At 39.0% G+C, this 16,721-nt stretch overlaps 1 protein-coding gene across 1 annotated transcript in view; it reads left to right on the top strand.

Moving 5' to 3' along the window:
• The window catches only part of FHOD3 (formin homology 2 domain containing 3), a gene marked incomplete at its 5' end in the record, with an annotated part of 75,351 nt that overhangs the window by 25,992 nt on the left and 32,638 nt on the right, over nt 1-16,721 (top strand). Inside the window, 4 exons of the mRNA XM_009877565.1 lie at nt 1,377-1,535; nt 8,888-9,070; nt 12,283-12,402; nt 12,885-13,046. Of these exons, the coding sequence (XP_009875867.1) occupies nt 1,377-1,535; nt 8,888-9,070; nt 12,283-12,402; nt 12,885-13,046 (624 nt within the window). The remainder of the gene's footprint in view (nt 1-1,376; nt 1,536-8,887; nt 9,071-12,282; nt 12,403-12,884; nt 13,047-16,721) is intronic.

The following is a 16,721-nucleotide window of genomic DNA, read 5'->3' on the forward strand; positions in this document are numbered from 1 at the left end:
TTACTCAGTCTCTCTCTTTGCCCCTTTGAGGTGCATCTGTGCTAAGGCTGCTGCTGCTGACCACAGTCCAGGTAACAGGCTCTACAAGGAGGTCACAGTCGTAGAATCATAGAATGGCCTAAGCTGGAAGGGACCTTAGAGATCATTTTAATCCACCCTCCCTGCTGCCAGGGACGCCACCTGTTGACTAGATCAGGCAACACACGGGGACCGAACATCCCATATCTTCAGCCTGTGCTGTAACACAGATTTAGTGAAGCATCTCTGCTCTTTCTTGCATCCATGTGCTGGTCTTCTCCCTACATTCCTGTGCTCCCTACATCCCCCAGCCTGTCTCTGAGGGGGCAAAGGAAGGAGAAACAGAGAACTTGTTTCCAAAGTTCACATGTATGGAGAGGGAGGAAAAAATGCTGTGTATGGAGCAGAGTCCTCTCGTCTTTCAGTTGCCTGGCATATGACATATGTAGTTGCCAGAGACACCTTCTAACCAACCTGGGGTAATGAGAGAAAGAGAGGCAAGCTGGGGCAGAAAAGCAAAGACCCCGTTAAACACTGCACTATGCCATGTAAATAATTTGTAAGTCACCTTGCTTAGTTGATTCACAGATGGGGAGAGAAAGCAAAAGATTTCTTATGTCTTCTCTAGAATGGAATTTAAATTGTATGTAGTTATTTCTTTGTACTTTCATTATTATATCTAGTCTCAAAACTTTGAAAAAAGCAAATGGTTGAAGTTGTTCTGCACCTGTGAAGGACTTGACAGGCATTTCATGAGCAGCAGGGTAGAATGCCCTTCCTCTGGCAGCCAGAGGTCAGAAAACCGTGACAGTGTCTCCAGAAAGGCCTCTGCAGCTCCTTTGCCAGTGCCCAAGGTGGATTTATAACACAAGAGAGTGCTAGCTGGCAAGTGGGAACCACCCTATCTGTTTCCCAGCCAGCCATGCAGGTGAGAGGTCGGTGGCCACTCCGAGTTGATGCATCCAAGGGCAAACTAAGCCTCAGAGCCCGTCAGCTGACTGGTTCTGCTGCCTGGCAGAGCTCTTGCCCGGTAGAGACAGCTTCAGGCTTTTTTCAGACCTATTCCAGCCTCAAACTGCAACGTTCCAAGTCCTCACAGGGACTTCTGTGTCTCAGGGTAGATTGGTTTTGCATGGCATCTGAGACTGACTTTAGCTCTCTGGGTAAATCCTGGTAGCTCATAGTAATACCAGCAAGGATGTGGTAGAAGAATTCAGCTTTTTTGGATGACTGTAAATGAGTTAGATTTACATTCAGTGTCAGCACACTTGAGCAGGGGAAATCATTAGTGAAAGGAGTGACTTTTTCTTTATAAAACAGGCTGGAGGAATAATATTCTTGTTCTCTTCTTTACCAAGAAAACTGCTGCAGATGGGAAGCGACAGGAGATCATTGTATTGGACTCAAAACGAAGCAACGCTATTAATATTGGCTTAACTGTGTTGCCCCCTCCCCGTACTATCAAGACTGCTATTTTGAACTTTGATGAATATGCCTTAAACAAGGAAGGAATAGAGGTAAGAAAGAATAGTCAATGTCTTCGAGTCTGCACTTTCATTGCTTCCTCTTTTTTTGGTGTTGCACATGGCACAGGCCAGACTTTTCATGGAAGAGGGCAAAAGGGATGTGTCGTATCATGAAATTTGTCAGATCGCTGCAGTGTGCTCAGAAGCATGTAGTATTTACCTGAGGTTCAGCATGCGCAGTAAACATGGATTCTCTGCTTGCTTTGTGCCTAAGTTTGAGTAACAATGAATGCTGTTAATTCCTGTCAAGATTTTCAGAGTATTGTTTGTCCTCCTGAAATACTCTGAGCAGCAAGAATAGGCAGTGAATTACTAGGGCTGATGCAACTGCTACGGGGGTTAATAAAGTTCATGCCCAGCTAGCTGTTGGAGCCGTTCTAGATTGTATATCTAATGGAAAACAAATACAGTGACTAGTTCTGCTCAAAATAGCATTTCTGTGTTACTGTTGTTTGAAGAAAAGCAGTTGGTATAAAGATTACAGATGATGTAATTTTTACCATTACATGTTCAACTTTGCAGATATTCTTACCGAGATCCAAGATGAGCTCTGTTTATTATTTTTTTTATCAAAGCATTTTTCTTGTATGAAGTGTAAAAGAAGCCCGCTGCTTCCCTGTTATTTTTCGTTGTGGTCATATTAATTTCAAATTATTTATTTATTTATTTACTTATTTTTAACAAGCTCATATAATCTAGAAAGAGTAATCTGCACAACTACAAATCTCAACCAGAGGCTGAGCTGCAGAGGACATGTATTGGTTCACAGTCACCTTTCAGTGGTTTGGCGCTGGGTTTCCTGATTTACCCCTTTACACCTTCACTGTGCTGACTACAGAAGAAAATGAGAAAAGCTGACTGGAATAGAAATGGAGTTGCCAACAGTTACATGCAAAAGAAATACTTAAGGCAAAAACATTGTTCTAGCTAGAAGGCAAGGCCTGATTTTTCCATACTAGAATATAGTTCCTTCCCAAAGCTGTAGCGTTTATTTGCTATACATATACTTTATTCATATTATGAGGGTGACAAATCAGGCTGAAAAAGTAATTTTTCATGACTCAGCTCGTGTACCTACCACTGCAGTGTGCAGCACTAGGATTTAAAGTGTTAGAGAGAAGTACCCCTCCATCCAAGCCCAACTTACAGACCACCAGTTAGATCTCTGTGCTGTAGGCAGTATTTCCGTACCAAGTCTAACATAAAGTGGCTGGTAAAGAAGGACACATTTTCATTATCTTCCATGTATCATCTCCTTTGGATTATGTCCTCGTCTGCCACACTTGACAGAAGTTCCGCTGCTCTACATGGATCACCCTTTCCAGTGCCAATATCTGTAGCTGGGCTGCCCGTCTGCTGACCACCTGTGGTGTCCACAGTTGTGAGTGCCTTGTACAACCACACCCTCCTTTGGATGACCTTTCAATTAGTTGCCAGAAACCCATAATTTCATTTAAAATATATATATGCAGGTAGCTTTCAAACTGAAGAATTCAGAAACCAGGAAATGATACATTGTTTATATGTGTGTACTCAGTGCCAAAGAAAATGGGATTTCTGAGTTCTGTGTCCACAGATTGGAGCGAAAGACATGAGTAATCCTGATGTGATCATTCAGATATTTAAAATCAAGAGAAAGGGTAAGTGGAGCAGAGCCCAAGTACTTTGCACCTTGAGGAATGAAGCCTTCATTGGTTGGGAAGGATGATGTTCATGGAGAATAGAGCTTTTTTCCCTCAATGTTCCATATTTATTTACTTATCAGCTATAAAACTTTGTACTGAATTCAGATTCTCTTCCTCAATCCCAAGTTACAGATTTTTCTTGTAGCACATTGTAGAGTCAGACAGACATTTATCACAAGACAGAAGGCTGGATTAAGCTATGCAGAATTGCCCAAGAGGTGCACAGAGAGATACATAAATGCGTCATTGTGAGTCCCACTGTTTGCAGCAGAGCCATGCCTTAGTTTTCTACACTGCCCCTTTGATCTACGGTATAGACAAGCTTGGTTTCTTGTTTCTCTTCTCTGTATTCATCTGTTATTGGCTTTAGCCTTAGAGGTAGCTTAGAGGGAACAAGGGTTACCTTTTCATATCTACAGTTCTTAAATACTAGGAAATAATTGCTAGTGATGATGAATGAATCAGTAATAGTGTAACCATCAACTTCATTTATATAAAACTGTAGAGAATAGAGCAAATTATGTGCCATATGGTATACTTCATAGCTAATCTGTGAGTTGAATGAGGCAGGACTACTATGGAGAAAATTTATGCAGTTGGTCTAGTTAAAAAACTGCATTACAATGCGTAGTCAAAAGCTTTTCTGCATAGTTAATTGTTTAGGAGAGACATTATGGCGAGTAAGCAGAAGGGAGAGATGTAAGGAGAGCAGGAGCAGAGATATCATGTGCAGTGAAGACATAACATTCACTGCTAAAATTTCAGAGTAGCTATAATTCAGGATCTTTTTCAGCTTTGAGACAATCCAACAAGGAGCAGAACATCAACAGAGTAAAAAGTCACCTAAGCCAGCATTTGCCTTGGCTATGACCTCTGTTTTCACTGCGGTGCATCATCACTGTACTGTTAGTGTGTGTGTGGCTTTAGTTTTGCAGCTTGGTGGATAAGTTCAGATTAAATGGTATCTTAAAACTGACCTTAGCAATTCCTTTAAGGACGGTGGACTAAAGCAGTGTTGATAGTAGTGCTAGCAACAAGGCAGCAATGCAGTGGGATGCAGACTATAAGTTTGGGATAACCCAACTCACTGTCCTACATTCTGCTGAATGCTGCTTTGCTTGTGGCATTTAACTCTTGTTAGTAATCTATACTTCACTTCTTAACTTCAAATATGTAACTAAGATAGGAGAAAAAATTATCCAGGTATTTTAAAGCCCTTCATACCTAAGTAGATTTTGTATTTTTAGGCCATATATTTGCATTGTTTAGGTACCTCTGAGCTGTGAAAAAGGGCAGCAAATGGGGGCGGGGTGCTAGAAAGGCATTCAGTATGCAGACCATTTAGTATGCAGAGGAGGCACTGTTAGAAACGTGTTTTCAGAAGAATGCACAACGTGTGGCTGCAAGCATACGTCAGTCCAACAAAAAACATTTTTACCACCTTATGTTTGCCAGAGTAGTTGTGTTTTCCTTTCTTTGAAAGCTTGGCATTCATTGTGTTCAAACAACTCAGAGCTTGCTGCAGAATAAAGAACTGCCTGCTTAGCATGGATGAGGGCTTTCTATGAGCTTATGCAAAAGAGGCAAACTTAAAATTCTGGCACCTAATTTTTATTAAGTGTATCATGGGCAACTGGACGAGTAGAGTCCAACAAACCAGTTCTTGATGCTTGTCTTTACTAAAGGAAATTAATGAATTCCTCTGTAAAAATGCTACTCTGTAAGAGAATGTGGATTGAAAACAAATTATATCAAAGAGTATGATTTAGCAGTGTAACATGGGTAATTCTGTGAGGAAGTTAAGGTGGTTTACTTTGTGCTTTACAACATAGCTTTATGATGCTGCGCAATATTGGTTGCTTTGGTATGTATAGCTTTTAGTAAAACTATTTGAAATTAAAAGGCTTTTCAGGTATGCTACGCCCTCCATTCCAATTGGACCACTAGGCCCAATTTGAAGTTCAGGTGTCTGGACTAACTAGGTAGCCGTTGACATGTGAAAAGGGGTAAGAAATTAGAGCCTGGTGTTAAAAAAGCTTCTCTCAGAATTGTATCATTTTTTGGAACAGTTGAGATAAAATTAGTGCAGCGGCCCTCACTTACAGTGAAGTCCTGACCTTCATATGCTTTTGGATTTTGTTAGAGTTTCTGCAGGTAACGCAAACTACCAATGTGTCTCTTTAACAGCTGCCTGGAAAGATAAAATGTGAGAGCCTTTTTGGAGCTGAATCATCTGCTGAGGCCTGTCAAATATCTGATGAAATGCCCACTAATGTGCATTTGGTTATGCAGCTTATGAATCTGTGGGCCTCGAGCCACAGAAAGCTTTGAACCCAACAACAAGCAGATATTTTGTTTACTAATCTTTTCAGGCTCCTGTCCACCTGGTAAAGTTGGCTGAAACCAAATATGAGAGCCAGGATGCCCCAGCAACCTCATCATCACTGAGAAGCTCCATTATCTCCTGAAAGAGAGAAGCACTTAATTTCCTCAGACGCTCTAGGCTACTCTCAGTTTCTGGTTCGGTGCTTCCTTGAGTCCCACAGAAACCCGTAACCTTCAGGCATATGGGGTTTATAAATTTTGCCCTGTTAGCCTTCCTCTAAGAAATTGTTGGAGATCATATGTCAGGATGGCTGAGTCCAGGGTGCAAGCTGTTTGATCCCTTCACTGAAAGTTTAAGCTAATGGCTGGAGCCAGCGGTTCGGGAGCAGAATAATTAGGATCCATTATCTCATGAGAACAGGATATCCAAAAATTACTTCTTTTTCTCCATGTAAAGATTTGTGCACTGGTTTTCCTCAGAATGCTAGTCTCTGGGCCAAAAGGCTGTGTAAGAATGCGTGGAGGTGAGGTATGTGTATCACATGTATTAGACAGTGTGAGAATGAGGTTTGTTGATAACTAGTTTTTAATTGATCTGAAGAACATTGTACTGGGGAGGGTATTATGAACTAATGATTAGATTCAAAGCTGTTTGTGATTTAATGGTCACATCAAGAGCCAGTAACCTTCTGCTCTGCTGTGGTTTTATGCTACTTTTGCTGTCAGTGATATTTAAAAAAATAAAATTAAAAGTAATAATGAGCTGGCAGATGCTGTACTCATCAGTTTCCAGCACTGAACAAATGGCTCAGATTAGTCATAGAGTGGAAATCAAGAATAGGAACATTTTACCACTTGCTCAGGGGCACACCAGTAATTCTGACCAGCAGAATTATTTGCCTGAGCAGATCAGAAGTGCTGGTGAGTAGGGCATGCTTACGGGGGTAGTTGCACTCTGGATGGTCTGAGACCCGCCAGCAGCTGTGGTCCCACCAAGGCGAGACAGCAGGGGTGATCCTTGGCAGCTGGTACCACGAGTACAGGCTATTTCACTTGGCATTCTCTGTTTCACATACTATGGTAAGCACAGCACAGCAGCCTCGCAGTACTTGGACTCGAATGCTTTTTGTCAGCTCCATCTGGCTTGTGGTGTTTACATGAAGCTCAAGGAGGAGGAGAGTCCCTTTGGAAATAGAGCTTACTGTTTCATTGCTCTCTTTAAAATGCCTGACAGTGGTGCAGAATCTCTGGAGCGAAGGCCCTGTACTACCACAAAATACTTGTGGGATCTCTGGGTAACTTCCAAAAGTTCTAGTTGTTTGTAGGAGGCAATTGAGAATACTGCTGAAGTGTTAGCCTTCAAAAATGCATCAGAAGCATTTTTGCATCCACTGCATGGCCACTACTAAACTCTCCATGTATCAGTGTTCATACGGTCCCATTTGCAAGCAGCCCTGGCTCAGCTAGGGGAGGGTGCTGGAGAGAGAAGTAGACACTAGGAGGCCTGACTTCTTCAAAGTACACTCTGCAAAACACCTTTTCTTATGAGTTTCCAACTCAGTCTCTCTTTTTTATGAACTTTTTTAGATGAGTATTGGTTAAGCACCAAGAAATTCCCTGAAGCAGCTACTTATAAATCTAGGTTGATGTTAGATATGACCTAAGTTACAGATTTCAGGATGGATAGATGGATGGCACATCTCAAAATCAATACACAGATGCTATCAGTTGGAACAGGTATACATCAGAATGTTTTCCAGTCATTGACAGGGGAAGAAAAAGCACCAGAGTGTAATGAGGGGTTTTTCTCCTTTTCTTTTTTCCTCAAGTTATTAATTTATTAAGGTAGAAGCTTGTAGTGTCTGAGCAGTAGGTTCTCTTTCTTTTTTTTCCTTTTTTGTCTAAAAGATAGAGCCAACATTAACAGAAAAAAAATTGCTTCTTTATTTATGTTTATGGGAGTCAGCATAAGAAGATGGACAGTAAGACAAATGCTGTGGCTAAAATCGAATAACTCCCATTTCAACAAATTGAACATTATTTGTTTGCTTAACTCTTGTTCTTAGCCCGATTGACCAGGAAAAGTCCCTTGCTCTCCATGCTTAGCTTCAGCGCTGTATAAGGAGCCAGATAAATTATCGGTACTGGCAGGGGGTGGTTCTGCTACTTTGATGAATTAGCTATGTCCAGTGCTGGAACAAAGCTTTAGTTTGGATTGGCAGGACTAATAGCTCTTTGGCTGTGTTTTTATTATTCTCTCCTCCCCTTCAAAACAGCTTCTGTCATTATAGAAGGCTACAGCAAAAACATGTAATTCCTTAGATGAATAAACATAGGTTGTGTTGAAAATTTACTACTCTCTTTTAATGAGGCATTGATCATCAGCATGAAGACCTCAACTTATCTGATGCCCTTATGTTGTTTTGTTTGTCTTTTTAGTTTTAAAATGCATTTATTATGTTAAGAACTAATTAAGAAGCAATACCTTAGAGAGCAATACTTTGAGAGGAAAAGCTGCCACATGTAAAGAAGCATGTAAAATCCAAGAGTTAAAGTGAAAATTTAGACGTTTTGAGCCGTACTGACAGCAGAGTCTGAAAATATTGAGAACCTTTTTCATCAATATTTTAGACTTTTCAGATCAAAAGAGGAAAAGTCCATATGTTATGTCATGCATAATTCGAGTTTAAATTCAATGCGTGTTCCTTGAGAAGTTGTCCTCAATTTGGGTGAAATTTTTGGGAGTGACCTAATAAGCTGCAATAGTTGTCATGTGTCATAAAAAAAGCCGTCTGAACAAAAAGTAATAAATTATGAAAACAGCAAGTCCTCAGGTTACTTCTGTATACTCACAAGTATGCTAGAAGATTTGTAGATATTGAGGTTAAAATGGACTTTAATATCTAGTCAGACCTGCTGTAAATCACAGGCCACAGAATTGCAGTTCTTCTAACCTCACTTCGATATACAATTTGCAGGAAGGTGGCCAGTTTTGACTCAAACATATGAAAGATGAGAATGGTCCTAACCAATCTCCTGGTGTCTCTTTCAGTGTTCCATCCCATAATTATCCATTTCCACCAAGTAAAAATTTTTTTTTTAAAAAAAAGTATTTTAATACAGATGTGATTTTCAGTGAACTCCATCTGTTTGAGATAACAGGCCTTCTTTTGCTTTCCTGTGCAGTGGGTTAGTTCTTGGTTACTACAGCGCTCTCTTAATTTACCAGCCAGGGACTCGAGGACTTTTGCTGTTTCTGCTGTGAAGCCACCAGAAGCCCTCACGTGCCTCTCCGCCCTGCCACTGATGCCTGCTTTTTGTCTCCTTTTCCAGAAAATCCTGACCATGATCCCAACCGAGGAGGAGAAGCAAAAGATCCAGGAGGCGCAGCTGGCGAACCCTGATGTCCCCCTGGGCAGTGCCGAGCAGTTCCTTCTCACCCTCTCCTCCATCAGTGAACTCTCTGCCAGGCTCCAGCTCTGGGCATTCAAGATGGACTACGAGATAGTGGAAAAGGTAAGGGGAAAGCAGGGAGGCAGGGGTGGAGACTTTTCCTAGGCTTTGCCTAATCTTTCCCTGACCTTGTTATTATATGAGCACGTATATTTTGAGGAAACGGTAAATGGGTCGCTTTTGTTTCGGTGGCCAACCAGGAAACAGCTAAAATGATCCTTCATAATCCATTCCTTCTATAAAACATAATTAGAGATTATGTCTTCCTTCCTTTAATTAGTCAGTAATGATATTGAAACAAAGAGGGCTAAATCCTTACCACATCTTCTCCAGATGTTGTTATTCAGGAAATTCTTACTTCATAGCAGTAAGAATTTTTCTTTGGATAAAGAATGAATGAGGACTACAGCATTCAGCCTTACATTGTAAAATGAGAATATTGATCTTACTGATCTTACATCCATTTGAACTAAGGAAAACACTTACCATTAAGGTTTTCTTATGTTTATAACTCTCTTTCAAAGTTATAAACAAAAGATAAGAATTCTTTCAGGTCTGTTCAGTTCAGAAAGACAGTTGCTGCCACCTTCTTCGTAGATGGCATTTATTCAGAGACGACTATAGTTGGCTTGTCTGTCATGAATGATGAATAACAGACAAAATTCTCAAAATGACAGCGTATAATTTTGGTGTATAGGATAAACAGAATGAAACTGTAGGCAATTTCAGCTACTTGCTCACTTTCACAAGCTCTTTTAGGAATCGCAGTGCAGGAGCCTTCTTCTGGCTGCACTTCTGGTGCATACGTCCTCTTCAAGTAGCTCTCTCCTGTATATATTAAATTTTTTTTATGTGTATCAGTGCCCATGTGTATATTAAAGGATCAATATAACTTTGTGTGATACGGATTTTGAGAATTGGGACATGCTTCTGAATATGCCTTATGTTTACCTAGCCATGGTTATTTAACAAGTTATACAACAGTGGATTGATTTGCAGATCATACTATCAAAATTACTCAACCTCTGCTTAATTTTCTTAGATTTCGGGAAATGCAATCACACTAATATTCAGGATTTTTAAATTGTGGCATTTTAATCTTAGACATTTACATTTATGACTTGTATCTTTCAAGTTCTTTCATAGAATCATAGAATGGCCTAGCCTGGAAGGGACCTTAGAGATCATTTTAATCCAGCCTCCCTGTCCCCAGGGACGCCTGACCCAAATATTTTTTTTTTTAATTCTGGCACAGCTATTTATTCTTCATTGAAGGTATGACAAGGCTAAATTGTTCCTTTCATGTAACCTGAGTTAGCTGTAGCTGTTAATCTATGTGTATTAAATGCAAATACAGCAAATTACATTTTGGTCACTACAAAGTTCCCATCGCAGCCAGATTTCTACCCCTCCCAGAATAGCATTTTTACAGGTGCAGTAGAGCAGTTTGGTATCAATGCATATCCCAGAGCAGCTGTACACAACTGCCCCAGGACCGCTGGATTCATTGCACACATGTAGTTGAGTTCATTTGTGCAAGTCTGTCAAACATTTATCAGGCATTTTCAGACATCTCACAGCCAGAAATTCTGAACCAATCCTCAAATTTCATTCAAGCATACCTTTTAGGTGAAAAGTAAAACGGTGCCAAATAAGGATGCGAGGTTTCTAAGGAAATGAGGTAGCTCTGCGTTATGTATCTGCTCTGTTTAGGTAGAAGGTGAGTTTTGTAGGAAGCAAGAATGGGTATTTCTTCTGATTGTACAGTATCTTGCTTTTTTGTTTTGTTTTTAATGCTATGATCGAATAAAATACAAAGACCAATTTTATATCTGTACAATATGCAAGAAAGTCTAAGCTTGGGTAACTTGTGTGTAAGTAGTTAAATGAAGAAATACAGTATGGCCTGCTTTGGAAGCCTTTTATGCACCTTCAAAATGTTCCGAATTAACCTTTTAGGCATCATTTTTTAACAGGTTGCAAACCGATACAAGTAAAATAGTTCCAAAGCCTGTGTTTACAGCAGATGCAGAGCAGTTTGATTCATCCCTATAATGCAAAAAAGCCATCTAAATAGACCCTGACTTTAAAGCAATTCAAACAATTCTGTGCAGCAGTTTACTGATTTTAGTTTAACTTGATAGAGTCTTGGATTATTTAGCACCTCTCCTCTTCTTGTATAAATTACTTTGCTCACTGTATAATTTCTTAATTTGTCTCGAATTTGCCAGATTCTTTTATTTTCAAGAGATTAACTAGAAATGTGTTTTTCCTTCATCTTGATGCTGTTATTTATAGTCAAATATCACTACAGTTGTTGAATGACTCATTGTATTTCTCCAAGGAAGTGAACTTCTCAGCTATTTTGCCTCTTGGTCTAAAATAATAGCTGAATTTTGGCTTCTTTGCTCATAAGCAGTGTAATAATTTGGGAAAAGAATGCTGGTTACAGATGCTTAGGATGGCATTTGGAGATAGAAACAACATGAACTCTTACTGTGCATACAAAATAAATAATCCTGGGCCTCACAGAAGGACATAGAAATAAGCTCCATCAACTCGATTACCCTCACTCTCTTCCTTTGAACTTTCTGGCGTAGTTCACTTCCCGGGATAATGGAACGGAATTTATGTTTTCAAGCCTTATCAGTTTACATACCTATACTCAGATAACACATGTGGATGGAAGATGCATTAAGTTAAAAGTTTGAAATGAGAACACTTGTAAAGCTTGATGTTTACAGTGGGTTGTTGGGGTGGGGTTTTTTTCGGATTTAAAGTCACACAAGCAGAAAACCATATCTAAAACTCAGAGGTGGCCATAATTTAAAGAAAGCTTTAGGGTCAGGCTACAAATGTCAAGTCAGCCAAGGCTGTAACTTTTTTTTTTCCCCCCGAAGATTAGAAAAAATGTTTATAAGAAGCTTTTTCTATCAGTTAGGGTAAGGGGATGTTTGTGCCCTCAAATGCAGCAGCCTCTTTTTTGATTCTCTCTTTCCCATTTGGAATCACAGAATAATCCCCAGGACAAGTAAGGCAATTGCATACATAAAGAAGCAACATTAGGAAAGTGTTTTATTTATTTTTTTGCTGTCCTTGCATGTGATTTATTAGCTGGAATATGGAAGAAAGCCAGCACACACGGCCAGTTTGCACTCTGCAAGACGCCAATTCAGGAACATTTTGCAGTAATTAATCTAAACCGTAGTATTAAAAACTTAAAGCGGCTATAGCCAACTGCACCCTTTACTTTCTTGTTTCTATTTTCATGGCAGGAAGTTGCAGAACCACTTCTAGACCTGAAGGAAGGAATGGACCAACTGGAGCACAATAAAACTTTGGGATTTATCCTGTCTACTCTACTAGCTATTGGGAACTTTCTTAATGGAACCAATGTAAGCCTGATGTCCCAGTATTTACCCTGCAGCTTTTTCCTTAAAAAAACAGAAGTCAAAACCATTATGGTAGTTGCAGTCCAGTTTTTGTTTTGTACCAGAAAAATAATTTAGAAAACAAAACCTATTTTTTATTTTTATTGTATATTGGGGTGCTCTTTGCCTGTTTTAGCATAACCTGAGGGAAATGTGGAGCTAGGCAGTTTTCTGGTGTAACTCCCCTGAGTTTAATGTTGATGCTCCCCTTTCATATTGTGAGAACTGTGTCATGAGTCGTTTTACTGCAGATGGACTGATTTTAGACCTACTCTTCAGCAAGTTAAAAATAAAAGCAATGTTTCTTCTTCTTTTCAATAAGTAGGATTATTGTTTTTCTTCTTTCCCCTCTACCCCTACATGGTCATCATTTTTGGCTACTAATCTGCAAGGGAAAAAATAAACATTTCTATTTTTCATTTGTTCCCTTTTTTCTCCCCTTACAGGCTAAAGCTTTTGAGTTGAGCTACCTCGAGAAGGTTCCAGAAGTCAAGGACACAGTGCACAAGCAGTCCCTCCTGCACCACGTCTGCACTATGGTGGTGGAAAAGTTCCCAGACAGTACTGATCTTTATTCAGAGATCGGGGCCATCACTAGGTCAGCCAAGGTATGTCTAGTGGGTAAATGCATACACATTTTTATAAAAACTCTTTAAAGTGAAATATTTAAGATTTTATTTTATTCTTTGATTTTGTTCCTTTCTGGTCACAGCACCTTTTATGAATGTGGATTCATTGTGTCATTCCCACTGAATTTCAAAGATGCTAGTACTCTCTCTTTTGAGCTTTATCTCTGGCTGTCAGGCAGTTTCCTCATCAATACATTAAGAGAGGGCCACGTTATGACAGCCATTTTAATGTTATATACATGATTAATGTATATAAATAACTATTATGAACTATTTTTGGGTTAAAACTTTATTCAACCAATACCTTCAAATGTATTTATTTTGTGCTTTGGGGAAATATTTTAAAGGGCATGGAGGGAATGAACTTTTTCCATAATAAAATTGTTTCCAGAATGAAATATTGTATTTAACTCCTTTTCTATCCTCCTCATCTTAATGATAGGAATTAGAGAAGATAATAGAAATAAAGGTAAATTGTGGCAGCACCTCTGTTTTGAAAAGTGGTAGTCCCTTGGCTAATGCATGCGTCTGGTCAATGGCTCCTTATGGTGTGCAGATTATTTATTACTGCTGCTAGCAGACATGATAGAAACACTGTAACCTCACTCTTGGAGCTCTCAGTGTGTGAGGTTTCATGGATGACCCTTAAAAAAAACAATACCTTACTTGATTAATGGAGTAAACATGGCAGAATATCATTAGGAGATGACAGACATGAAAATTCTTGTTTAAAGTCATGTCTCATGTGAAAATGGAAATAATTGCAGCAGATAATACTAGTGTCCATCTAGTCCAGATTCAGATAGTGACCAATACCAGCTGCTTAAGAGGAGAGCTTTGAAGGAGGAGGAAGATCTCTCCTAGATAAATTGTATTTTATGCGCTATAATACTCAATATATGCATAAAATGGAGGAAATCTTTTCCAGAGGCCACTTTCTTTGGATATTTGGAGCAGGGGAACCCTGTATGATACAATTTTTTTTAAAAAACGAAAAAATTAAATCTTATTTTGGCTTCTAGAGAAGTTCTTGTGACAGTGGATTCATTATTTAATTTTGTCTGAATTTGCCAGTTTCAAAATTTACTACCTGAATATATTAAGCAGTCAGAACTTATAAAATAAGTTCTCTCCATTTCATAGAATAACTTAGAGGATGAAGGGCTCCTGAAGGTCTTCTGGTCCATCATCCTTTTAAGTGCAAGACCAAATTAAACCAGGATGCCCAGATCCTTGTCTAAGTCTCAAATAATCCTTCTACATTTTTAAAAATTTTTTTTTAGACCATTTCATACTTTTTCTCAGTCTTCTGTTTTAGAATGGGCTAAACAATACCAAACAGTGTCCCAACCTCTCCTTATAAATGTTACGTTTGCTATGTTTGTCCCATCTGCTTGTGCTATCTTTTGTTAGACGTCCAGAAGTTTTCTCTGGTTTTGGACTCTTGCTATACATTTGACACTAGTTGTCTTTAGGCAGTTCACAAGGAAATTCGGGCAGTCTCCTGAGGCGATCAGGCGGTTCAGAACTGGGTCTGATACCACTGTGCACTTCATTGAAATCGACAGGAATGACCATGATCTACTGAAACAGATTTACTACTTGTCTCTCAAACCCCTAATAATCTTACATCAGGACTAATCAGAACAATTTCTTTCCATCTGTGTATTTTAACCTCTCAGTGTGCTTCCATATTTCCAGATCATTTTGAAATCCATAGTAAAGATCATGAGACAACTGCTGTTAACTCTGTCATCAAATGAGAATCAATATGTATTCCTTCTTTTCTTTTGCTCTCTTATCCTTACATATCATAAATAGCCCCCCATGAAGCTCTTGGGAAGATTTTGAGAGTCTAATTTTCTTTACTTGCTCTTATGTGTCCGCTATTATATAAACATATTTAGAATTTAGTGACTCTTTTGATATATTTGATTTCCTGTTATTCATCCTTTCATCCAGATTACCAAGTACAGTAATAAAGCTTGGAGCTCTACAAGCTCCTGAATGATCCTTGCTGCTTTTGTATAGATGAAACTTCAGCTATCCTCTGATTCTTCAAGTTACTAAGTGCAGTGAGCCAGTGGCTCACTTTATTTTAATTGCTCTCAGAATTTTTGTCTTCTGTTTGTTTACTGCTTTGTAAGACGTCATCCTCTTCCAACGTGTTTCAGCTAGCAAGGATTTGAACCTTGTTATAGTTCACATCTGTTAGAAAATAAAATACATAAAAGTAAAACGAGGTACCAGAATAGCTTTCTTCCCAACATCCTGTGTGGTGAAGTTGGATGAAAAGAATTCATCCTGCTTGCCTTCCCTGACAAAAGTCTTCCTCAGTTTCCTTCATCCCTAGTGATCCAGGACCTTCTACATATTTTCATTTCTTTTTTTTTTTTTTTGGATACCATAAAGGAATTAGTGGCTTTTGTCTATATCTTCAGATATTTGCTCTTCAGATTCAATCTCTGTTCTCTTCATTTTCCTCTTGTACAGTCTATGTTTAGGCTCTGTTTTATTCCCTTTGCTGACATTGTTTTCTCCTGTTTGGAAGGTTTTATTATTTTTTTTCTCTATTTTTTTCTCTGAATGATTGTTCATTTCTTAACATTGAGGTTTCTCTTTTTCTTAACATTGGTTTCTCTTTTTGTGCTTCTCTCTGTTAAGAAATTATCTCACTTTTTAATCACTAAATATTCACTTTTTAATCACTAAAAAAAAAATTATGTAAAAGACAGACCCCTTGTTTTCCAAAATCCACACCACCACCGCCCATGGTGTACTCTCAAGTGAATCTTCTACTTCTCAGTCTTAGAAAGTGGAAGAAAGTTTAACCTAATGCTTTCACTAATAAAAGTGAAGAGCATTCAAAATTGAGCACAGTCTTTCAGTGTGTGGTTTGCTGATTTAGTGGCCCTGCCCAAAGTGGATGAAATTCAGAAAAGGCCAGACAAAATCACATTAAGAGGAATTATAGCCTTAACCTTCCCTGTGATGCCCAAGGTCTCCCTTCTTGGGATGTTCCTGCATGTGTGACACCACTGATGGATTACTGTAATGAGCTCTATTCCCACTTGATCTTAGCTGCCACAAATCAAAGAGTTAGGACGTGGAAGCCATCCAAGCTGCCCTCTTCAAGGGAATGTTCACAAACGAGGCGAAATCTTGGTTTAGGAAAGCTGACAGGAAAGGAGAACTAATATTTCACTGTGGGTTAGGCTGTATTTTGAGCTCCATTTTGTCTACAAACATCTTTCAGAAACCACAAAGGCTAAACAATTTCCATCCTGTAGATAAACAGAGATGCCCCTTCCCCTGAGATGGACATCATGTGAGAATTTCCTAAGCCTCAGTTCATGAAAAAACCCACAAAGAGAACAGGCTGCCTCAACAGGAAGGAGTTGGAAGGACGAGAAACAAAATGGCATAGTTGTTGCAAAACTTGTGGTCTCTTTACTTGAAGGTCTGAAGCTATAATGGCAAAAAAAAAAAAAAAAGCGGACACAAGTGAAAAAAATTTTTAAAAAATAGAATTCTAGGTAAATAAAAGTATTCATAATTGTATAAAAATACATAAGGTCATGCCAGGGTACTGACTGTTTAGTATCTCATCATTAACTGACATTAATCTCATAAACTGACTGTTTAGTATCTCAT

This window comes from Apaloderma vittatum, unplaced genomic scaffold (assembly GCF_000703405.1).
Source record: "Apaloderma vittatum isolate BGI_N311 unplaced genomic scaffold, ASM70340v1 scaffold3491, whole genome shotgun sequence".
Classification (NCBI taxonomy): Eukaryota; Metazoa; Chordata; class Aves; order Trogoniformes; family Trogonidae; genus Apaloderma; species Apaloderma vittatum.